Genomic DNA, 11077 nt, shown 5'->3' with positions numbered 1-11077 from the left:
GACAAACAAGCAGAGGATAAGTTGAGACCCACCTATCTGGGTACCGATAGTCCCACAGTGCTCTACTGTGATCCGCTCTGGACATTTACGCAGAACCACCCACGACAATGATTTTTGCCCCATCAGCCACTGGGCTCTCAACCCAGAATTCTAAGGGGCAGGGGAGACTACGGGAACTATGGGATAGCTACCCACAGTGCAACACTCCGGAAATCGATGCTAGCCTCTGACCATGGATGCACACCACCGAATTAATGTGCTTAGTGTGGCTGCGTGCACTTGACTTTATACAATCTGTTTTATAAAACTGGTTTATGTAAAATCGGAATAATCCCGTAGTGTAGACGTACCCTCAGATTGCAATGACATCCCCTGAGTATAAAGAACAAATATTTACAGTCTAAAGTAGCCTTGAATATATTTCACATTTGTGTATATTTTTAAATTTTCTTCTCTTTAAATAGTCTGTTTTGCATGTACTCTGCAGATTAAGCTGATGCAAGCTAGGAACTAACTGGGAGGATCGGAAAGCCATGCAGAGCCAGTTGTGTCTCTCCTTCCATTAGCAAGCACTAGTACAAGACAGGAAGTAGAGGAACACTTTGATATAGTGTCCTTAATTAGCTGTCTGCCTATGGCTGCAGTGGCTTATACTAGATGTACGTACTGTGCAGGAGGCCAGGAAGCCTGAGCTTTGGGGTACACAGAGATGCTATAAAATGTACATCTGTATTCATGGGTTGGTTAGTTTGTTCACAGATCTTTAGTAAAACATTTTCAGCTGCAAAAAAGAAACAAAGGAGAAGTTAGGCCTGGTCTACACTACAGAATTTTGTCAACAAAAGTGATATCGACACTCAAAAATCACTGTAATAAAAATCTGTATGTCGTGTTCACACTTGCTCCCTTTGTCGGCAGAGCGCATTCACAGTTGGGGCACTATCATCGACACTATGAGCTATGCATTTTGGGTACCTATCCCACAGTCCAGCTCAACACCTGCTGCTGCTAGGTGTTGTGGGAAGGCAGAGCGGATCGCAGTGCATCTTGGGACCTGGCTCAATGTCCCATGATTCATTGCTTTCTGTCTCAGCATTCCATAGGCTTCCGGCTTTCTTTTGCGGCATTTTTCAACAGCCCTGGTTTGCTGTGCACCCCGGCATCTTTGTGAGAAGGCATGTGTGCTGCACTGCTCTCCTATGCTCTGATAACTATCATGAGGACATTGCGATGGCAGTGCAGTTAACCACAAAGTTCTTAACTGAAGAAGACTCCCAGTTGCCTGACATGCTCCTATCCATGTTACACAGCAAGTTTAGGTTGCTTTTGGCTTTCACAGAACAGCTGCAGAGTGTGGACCATCATATTTTGGGCTTGGGAAACAAGCACTGAATGGTGGGATCGTATCGTCATGCACGTCTGGGATCACAAGCAGTGGCTACAGAACTTTCGAATACTGAAAGCCAGCTTCCTTGAACTATGTGCGGAGCTTGCCCCAGCACTATGGTTCAAGGACACCAGGTTGAGACCTGCCCAATCGGTAGAGAAGGGCATGAAACTGGCGACTCCAGACTGCTACTGGTCGATCATGAATCAATTTGGAGTCGGGAAGTCGACCATTGGGGCTGCATTAATGCAAGTGTGCAAGGCAATTAATCGCATCCTGCTACAAAGGACCATGAAATGTGCGTGAAATAGTGGATGGCCTTGCGGAAATGGGTTTCCCTAACTGGAGGGGCAGTAGATGGCACGCATATTCCAGTTTTGACAACAGACCACTTTGCGATGGAGTACATCAATAGGAAGGGGTATTTCTCCATGGTGTTGCAGGCTCTTGTGGATCACCGTGGGCGTTTCACTGACATCAACGCAGGGTGGTCCGGAAAGATGCATGATGCACACATCTTCTATACAGACTGGTGTTCCTGAAAGCTACAAGCGGGGACTTTCTTTACAGACCAGAAGATTACAGTTGGGGATGTTGAAATGCCCATAGTGACCCAGCCTACCCCTTACAGCCATGGCTCATGAAACCTTACACAGGGAAATCTGGATGGCAGCAAAGAGCAGCTCAACAACATCCTGAGTAGGTGCCAGATGACAGTGGAATGTGCCTTTGGCAAATTAAAGGCGCACTGGCAATGCCTTTTTGGCAGGTTGAACCTCAATAAGGATAATATTCCCATGGTCATAGCCACTTGTTATATGTTGCATAATCTTTGTGAAGCTAAGGGTGAGAGGTTTGCTCGGGGTGGAGTGTGGAGGCAGACCGCTTGGCTGTTGATTTTGAGCACCGGATACCAGGGCTATCAGAGGGACCTAGAGGGGGGCAGTTCGAATCAGGAAGGCTTTGAGGTAACACTTTCAAAATGAGAACCAGTAATGTATAACTCTGTGATTGGTGCTGCAATGTTACAGGACATATAGGTTTTCCTAAGAAGCAATGGTGACATCTGGGGCCTTACGTTCCAGTAAGCAAATGATTACACTGCCTGTGTATCTATTGGTAGTGCCTGCTATTTCAATTCATAGGAAACAAATAAAGATGAGTTACTGTTGAAAAACTTTGCTTTTATTAAACAGGAAGCCACACGCACAGACACTCACTCTCTCTCTCTCTCTCGGTGGGAAAGGACGTACCAGGGAAGGGAAGACTTTCAAAGCTGTGTGTATGTCCAGCTGTCATTTTGAAAGTTGTCCGAGGGGGTGGAGTGAAGGGGAAACCAAGAACTCCCAGAAAGGACGGTGTGGGCAGAGTTTGGGGGGAGAGGGGACATGTGAAAGAGTTCTTAATGTGCTGCAGGGGAGGGTGGGCATGTATCTGTTCAGTATGCAGGATTATTAAGGACTTCAGCATCTGTGTTTGCTCTTCCATGTATTTAATCATCCGCTCAGTAGCGTCCTTTACAAACTCCTGATTTTGTTTTCTGTCCTCCCTTTCCACTTCCCTCCACTCCTTGCATTCCCTTTTCTCTGCATTGGAGAAGTGCAGTACCTCCTGGAACATGTCGTCTTTGCTTCATCTTGGGCGCTTTCTTATCTGGCGGAGATGCTCGGCCGGTATATGTGGGGTGTTCCTGAAGGCCACATCTGCCAAAGCACAAGGAACAATGCACAGAAGCATGATTAAGTTCATGCACAGCATTGACACATTTCAGTAAAATACACCTCTGGTAATATTACAATCACTTTCTCACTGACCCTTGGCAAGCACATATCTTGGCAAATACCCAAAGCACGGTAACTGTTGGCTGGGGGGGAGCGCTCTACATGAGGAAAAGAGTGCTCCGCAAGGGTTCCAGGGCAGCCAACAAGAAAAAAATTCTAAAATTCTCCCACACTTTTCCACAGGTGCGGGTCATTGTAGCAGATATGTCACTGCTGAGGGTAAGCAGGGAAGCAAGGATACATCTACTACATGCTTGTGGCTTCCACCCTGGTCCATATGCTGCTTGCCTGTATGCCACTTTGGTCTCAATAAGTGATTGTCAAATGGCACGGGAAAGTTTCCTACAATGAGGGGAAGGAACAAAGCTGCTCTGCCAAGGAATTTTTGGCGGAGGATTGCCGAGTACTTCCAGGAACCTTTCCAAGAGGTCTCTCTGGGGGATTCCTGTGAGATCTCAGTGTGAATCAACTCCCCGTTCCACCGTAATGATTAGCTGCATGGGGAAACGTCCAGCACACAGAAACACAGCCAGCCTCCCACATTTCTATGCCCTGAACCTATCTCCGCACGACACAAACCACAGCCACTTACCAGGCGTCTCCTCTCCTGCTTCTTGCTCACCAGAGAGCAACTGCTGAGACTGGCTAGACAACTCCGGAGTGCTGATCAGTTCCTGGCTGCCTACCCCACCAGGAGCCCCACATCATCATCTAACTCCACCTCTTCATAATGACTTCATCCTCTGGGTTAGGTTCTCTTTCCGCTGCCTCCATTTCCTCCAAAGTATCCATAGGGCTCTTGGTGGTGGAGGTGGGGTCACCACTGAGGATAGCATCCAGCTCCTTATAGAACGGGCAGGTCTTAGGTGCAGCACCAAAGCAATGATTTGCCTCCCTTGCCTTATGGTACGCCTGCCTCAGCTCCTTTATCTTCACTTTGCACTGCAGTGTGTCGATTGTAGCTCTTTTAGCACAAGCCTTGATAGATCTACCTGTAAGTATCAAAATTTGTACGTCTCAAGCTCAGCTGGGACTGCCCAGCCTCCTCTCACCATATACCGATCAGATCCAGCAGCTCTGCAGTGGTCCAAGTGGGAGAGCATTTGCTGCGATAACCCACCCTGGTCACCTGGGACGATACGATGAGACCTCTCCATGGCGAGCCAACAGGAAATGGAATTTCAATAATTCCCAGGGCCTCTAAGGGGGAGAGGCACAAGGTTGTTTACCTGGCTGCAAGGCAGTGGAATTCAAACTGGTGACCAGAGCGGTCCAATTGGGCATTGTGGGACTTTATCGACCAAAATTTTGCACAGAAAGCCTTATATCTCTCATCTGGGCGGTTTTATTTTGCTGATGAAACAGCATTTTTGCCAACAAAAGTCACATCGCATTGTGTACATATTCACTGGTTTGTCAAACAAAGCTACTTTTTGTCAACAAAACTCCATAGTTAGACAAGGCCTAAGTATCCAGCAGAGAGAATTGAACATGTCTCTACAATTCTCCAGTGATGCATGAGCCAACTAAAACCTAGAAGGGGCTCTGACTTCCATCATCACAGCAAGTGCAGGTATTCGAGACACGGAGGGAGCTGAGGTTAGCAGCTCCTGCTTTGATTTCTGCTCTAAGTGACTGGGAGGAGTAGGGAGGGACAGCAATGACATGAGCTACTCTGTAGGTCTTTAGATTTGTCCCCAAATACCAATGTGTATTGTAAGATAACTTCTGCACACTGCGCATGTGCATACTGTGTTCTGAAACCATAACTGTAAGGTTTGTTTTAGCCCTTTTTTGCTTAAAGCGGAACGTATGAGTATTCCCTTTCCAGCATGCATGCACACACACTTCATTCTCCTTCCAGTCCTGTCTTCACCATGTTTAACAATCAAGCCGACCATGGTGTAACTCATTTGTGTGCCAGGACATGGCAAGAGGAGGGGTGGCCCCACTTGTGAGATCCAGGTGGAATACTTCAGTTAGAAGCCCAGCATCTCCTGCCTCCTCCTCCAGCGGCTGGGTGGGATTTCTACTAGGGTGCTGACCCCAGTTCCTGCTTGGAGGTGCCATCTCATGTATCAGCCTCTAGTTAGTAGATAAAATGAAAGATATGCCTCCCTCTTACAGCTGGATCAGAGAAGAGATTCTTTTTTGCTCCTCCAGAGCCTTTTGGTTGTTGCAAGCAGGGCAGGTTTCACTACTCCTTCCTCAGATCTCCGTTTCCTGGATCCTCCTACCCTGTGAGTAAGTATAGTTCCTGTCTCTGCTGCTGCATAAACCATTCCCCAGCAGCAGCAGTGTGACACTGACATGGCCCTTGACAGTTGCACAGCTTGTTTCTGAAAACATGTAGTGAAACTGGCCAGAGTTTTATTTATTTCTCTCTGAAGTTTGTCAAAGTTACTGCGCAGCAGCAGAGGCACTGGAGCTGTCTGGGTCCAGACTCAGGAAGCAGCACTGCCTTGGTTTGCATTTGGTTCACATTTGCAGAATTATCCCTGAAACCATAAAGTCTAGAAGCTTAATTTAAAACAAATTTTGCAGAAATTCATGGTTTGGGACCCCTATGCTCACTGGGTGTATGAATTCAAGCCCTTTCATCTGTCAACATGGACAGAATCAAACTGCATTCAATCCAGGGTTAGAGTCCTAGCCTCGGTCCCCCCCTGGGATAAAACACATTAGACATAATAATTAGACATAATTTGCTCTCATTCATCAGCTGGCAGAACTAGTTATAACTCAGACAACTAAGTTTAAAACATGCTTAAGCACAGTTTTCCATATCGTGGTTAAAAGTCCTGTGTAGAGGGGGCCTCTATATGTTTGTTTTGCCCCTTCTTCTTTTCCCATTCAATATGAACTGGTCATTTTAACACTGGGCAAGTTCATTGGGGTATAATGACATGCCAAATGTCTATCCATCAATTCAGAATGAGCAGCTACTCTAGGTGCTGATCACACTGAATCCTTTTGACATGCCACATCATGCTGCTGCTACACTTTTCCAACATCAACAAGATTCCCTCAAGTTCAGAAACAAAGGTAATATAATCCTGCTTCCAGGCATAGTCTGTTAATCTTTCCTCCTTGTTTTGCCTAACCCATATTGGGGAAAAAAAGCTTTAATGAAATACTCTACTATTCTTCCAGCCCTCTCGGGTCCTATTCCTAAGAAGCATAGAACCATAGAAGTTAGAGATGGAAAATAAGACCTATTAGATCATCTAGTCCATCCTCTAGCCAGCTGAGGATTGTTGCCCACTTGCTTCCTTTGGGAATCTTTTTAAAAGAGGCTGCCAGTGACTGGCAACAGTCTGCTTTTGATTTCCATTGTGCTGGCGGAGGGAAATAGCTAGCTTCCTATGAGCGCATCAGGAAATTGCAGCACAGGGATCACACAAGCGTTGTTGTACTGGGCTGGAGTTGGCAACATCAGGCTGCAATTTTTTAATTAAGTGAGGAAAAGATAACTTACTTTTTGCCAATGGATACTTTCTTAAGGAAAGAGATCTGCATTTCTAGGGATTATGGGGACATCTTTTGGCTCACACCAAAGTGTATTACAAATGACCTTTGAAACAGTGCTCGCTCCAGAGATCAGAAATAAAAATGATTCATCTAAATCCTTAATTTTTCATCTCCAATTCTTTTACCAGTGGCGACCTAAATGAAGACACCCTGGAGACAGAAAATGCAGCTGCTGCAGCTGCTGCTGCCTTCACAGCTTCCACACATCTGAAAGAAGCTGTCTTAGGTAGGTTCAGTGTACTGCCTTGGCCTTTACCGCAACCTTCCTCATGGCAGGTTTGCAGCATCAGCAGTCCTGCTGCTTGAGAGTTTGGGTGCTGCAGGTCTGCCTAGCTCCGCTGCCTGGGAGCACACCACACTGCCAGTGAGAGGCAGGCAGACTGACACCTTCAGGATCAGATCATGGTTTCACACTTTTCCTGCAGGCATCACTGTAGCTGTTATTTGCTCAAGGAAACAGAACAGTAGAGCCATAATCCTGCCTCTTAAGTGCATGTGACAAAAAGGAAGGTGAGAAGGCTCAAAAGGGAGCGTGGGCAGATATGCCTCTGATGAAGTGGGACAAAAGCTCATGTTCCAATACATTTGTTAGTCTCTATAAGGTGCCACGGGACTCTGGTGCTTTGGGCAGAAAAGGTTTTATATCACAGTGCTGCCCTCTCCTGGCTAAGAGTGGGATTGCTTGAATTTATTCCCCATTAAATCTGCTACCTATATGTTTTGCCCATAGTTCAGCCATGGGATCATCAAATTGTCTGTTTACAAGAGCATTACAGGTTTCAGAAGCAAGCAGAAGATGAATTTATGACTCAAAAACTGTAAGAATGTCTCTGCCAATTGGGCTGAAGTGGCATAAACCAATTTAGTTTGGAAAGTCTCCTTTGGATTTGCTGGCCTCTTCATTATTTGTATTAAGTTTAATGAATTTACTCTAGTAATAAAAATGGTGACTCCCCAAAGCTCTCAGATCCCTGTAATAAAGTATTGATGCTTGGGCTTGGACGGTGATGCTTTTGTATCTTGGAATGTTCCTGTGGCTCTCACTTCAGTGGCTTCACTCCAGTGTAGGCAGTTAGGAGATATTCACCAACTGAGTTGAAGTGGGTTTGCAAAAGACATGATTACCTGCTCATAAGCCCTCCTTTGGGAACAGTGGAAGACCCACCACCTTGAAAATAGACAGCTGCACCATAATAATGTGTGTGACAATATCTTCTGTCTCAAAGGTTTCTGCATTCACATAAAGGGTCAAATGTTCAGTCACAGCCACTGAACTTTCATATTGACTTTTGTGGACCACCAAAAATAGGCATGTGTTCATTTTGCCTGTGGTCATCTGGCTGCTTGGTATTGAAGGCTGGCTAAAAAATTGTCTGAAGAGCCTGATTTTCCTGACTGCCTTCTCTTTTTGCTCCCAAGCTTTAAAACTCTGTCCCAAAATGTCTTTAACGCTTGACGGTAATCAATAGTTGTAACTCATTTTCCTTTTGACCTGCCCTGATCCCTGCCTCTCATTCCCTGTGAGAAGTGAAGATGGCTGAAGAGGAGGACAGCTTGGAGGCTGAAATTGTTTATCCCATCACCTGTGGAGATAGTAAAGCCAACCTGATATGGAGGAAGTTCGTGTGCCCAGGCATTAATGTGAAATGTGTCCAGGTGAGGGTACAGAGTTCTTTGAACGTCCTTAAGGAAGGACCGCATGTATAGAGATAAGAGGTGTGCTCTTAGGTTACCTTCCTGGCCCAGAAAGGAGAATAAGGACCACAGATGCTAATGAAATCTAGCATTCCAGTGCTATTGCTATGGTAGATCACTCTACCTGTTTGCTAAACTCCATCCATATGTGGTTTTGAGTGTGTCAGGAAGCAGGGCTCTATTATAACTAAGTTGAGATCCTGCTTTAAAGGGGAAAGGAGAGGAAAATATTTCAAGTACCATTGTCTTCACACAGTCTGTTATTGTGGCTTTGTGCTTCATAGGAAAACTGAGCAGCTCTGGCTAGAGCTTCAACTTCAATCTGGCTCTCCCTTTGTGCAGTTTTCTAAAACCTAGACATTCCCTTTATCAATTCAGTTTAAGAGAAATTAATATGGTGATGCAAATCTTGGTAAAGATGGTATTGACCTATTTCCACTCTTTCCACCCCAGATGGTTGGGGGTGAAAAAAATTCTGAGTGGAGGAGCTGGGGGGGCACTTTTCATTCCCAGAACATATGTTTCATGATAACACAGTAAGGCATCAATGGTAAACAATAATCTGTCCCTTAAGAATTGTCTGCTTTCAGGCTGTGCTGCCAGAGAGTTTTTGACAAGATGGCCTACTCCCCCACCTCTTGGAGAGATGGATCTTTCCATGTGTCTGTCTCTCTCCAAAGCAAACAGTAGAGACTGGAGCAGATCAGTTGTGCCTGCTACCACCGGAGATCAGCTTCCTCTTTGCACTTCACTCTGGTTCCTGTTGCAGATAAATGGTTCATGTCATGCAGCAGTTGGAAATGCTAGATTTACTTTTAACATAGGAGGGAATGAAAAGAGCCTTGGAGGTGGTAAATCCCTGCTGGAATTCCCCATAGAAGTTTTATTAAAGGAGGACTGTCCAGCTCAAAAGGGGACCTAGGTCACCAATTCAAATCTACCTGGTCAGTAATGAGGGAAAGATGTCACATGACTATTCAATATGAAATGTGCTGGTTGTCTCAATCTGGTTCCCAGTGGAACAGATGTCCCCATCATAAAAGCGACTGCTGTCACTGGCACTAATTGTGCTTGTTGACTAACTCTGCAGAGGCCAAAGATTGAGCAGCCAAAGAGCCTGAGTCTTAGCATCTCTTCTAGTCAAGTCATTGTTGAGGTGCTTTGTGGGGTTGACCATTGGGCAACATGCTGTTAGGAAGACTGGATGCTAATGGTGGGTGGGAGCAGTCTGTTGTTTGTCACTAGTTTGCTTGATAATTAGTGGGAGCAGATGAGAGCTACATAAAATAGTGTGTTAGTTGCACATGGTATGGAGCAGCACACTATAATGCAAATTATATTTTGCATAAACCACATTAGGATGGATCTTGTATGGCCTTCCTGTCTGATGCTTTGTGGTATGTACAGGGCTAGGAGAAGAATTTGAAACCAATTTCTGCCAAAGTTCAGACTCTTGGCTCCTGTTAGGATATATTTCAGTGTAATCACAATTTCCTGGTGGGTGATTTTCACTAGAGATAGGCCTAGCCCAGAGACTCCTATCAAACTTTGGGGTTGTTCAGATCAGGAGTTTTGGTTTGAGCCCAGCTTTGGTTTTAACAATAATATTAAAACTTGGCCATCAGGGTCATTCTGCTCTGTCACTGGGCACAGTGCTAAATACAGTTTATGCACCCTGATATAACATATGCCTGTCCTCTCATGTGGAACGAGTCCACATTTTTCCTGCTGCCTCACACCATGTTGCATTTCTCCCCTTTGCAGTATGATGATCACCTAATTAGTCCCAAAGAGTTTGTCCACTTGGCTGGCAAGTCAACCCTGAAGGACTGGAAGCGAGCAATCCGGATGAATGGGATCATGCTCAGGTTAGTCTTTTTGCTTGCTTGTATGTGTGCCTGGATGGCCATGGTTTCTTCTTTCTGCGAGAATCCAGGAGGATGTTCCGTACGCTCTGATACAGCTGTTAAGCGACTGAGTGGATATGTGTGCCACTGAATACACTGAAAATGTGTCCCAATAACTGTCTGTCCATCCAACGATCAGTTTTATGTAAGTGTTTTCCTTGTTGCAGGTAGGCAGAGGTGGTTAAGAAATGAGGGACTGTCACTACCTGTCATAGTCCCAGGGCAACAATGTGATATGCAGCTGCCTCTAGGTGGTACATGGCAGTAGTGTAACAGCCACACAGCAATAGCGCTCAACAGTTTTAGAACAGGAAGTAAAGAGAATACGCTATCCAGTTGAAAATGCGGAGGAAATTTGGAAAGACAATTGTTAATTTCCTTATCTGTTGTATTCCTTATCTTCATCTCAATACCAATGTGGACACAAGAACAAATGAATATAAACTGGCTATCAGGAAGTTTAGACTTGAAATTAGACAAAGTTTTCTAACCGTTAGAGGAGTGAAGTTCTGGAACAGCCTTCCAAGGGGAGTAGTGGGGGCAAAAAGACATAATCTGGCTTCAAGACCTAAGCGATAAGTTATGGAGGTGGAATGGGATGATTGATAACCTAAATTTGGCAATAATTTCGTCTTTGACTACAGGAGTAAATATGCCCATGGCTTGTGATGGAATGTTAGATGGGTAGGATCTGCGTTACTAAAGATAATTCTTCTTGGCTGTGAGTTTGCCACATGCTCAGGGTTTAGTTGATTGCCATATTTGGGGTCTGGAAG

The 11077-nt window shown here is 45.2% G+C and overlaps 1 protein-coding gene across 2 annotated transcripts in view; it reads left to right on the top strand.

The window, feature by feature from the left end:
- The window catches only part of GMEB2 (glucocorticoid modulatory element binding protein 2), a 43127-nt gene that overhangs the window by 20720 nt on the left and 11330 nt on the right, over positions 1-11077 (top strand). The window contains exons 3-5 of one of the 2 annotated variants that reach the window (XM_032766298.2): positions 6828-6925; positions 8228-8355; positions 10159-10262. In XM_032766298.2, coding sequence (XP_032622189.1) covers positions 6828-6925; positions 8228-8355; positions 10159-10262 — 330 coding nt within the window. Of the gene's footprint in view, positions 1-6827; positions 6926-8227; positions 8356-10158; positions 10263-11077 lie in introns of those variants that run through there. The other variant, XM_032766299.2, reaches the window with a different exon arrangement.

Source organism: Chelonoidis abingdonii, chromosome 14 (genome assembly GCF_003597395.2).
Source record: "Chelonoidis abingdonii isolate Lonesome George chromosome 14, CheloAbing_2.0, whole genome shotgun sequence".
Lineage (NCBI taxonomy): Eukaryota > Metazoa > Chordata > Testudines > Testudinidae > Chelonoidis > Chelonoidis abingdonii.
Note: the sequence above shows the minus strand (reverse complement) of the source record. Positions and strands in the feature narration are given on the sequence as shown.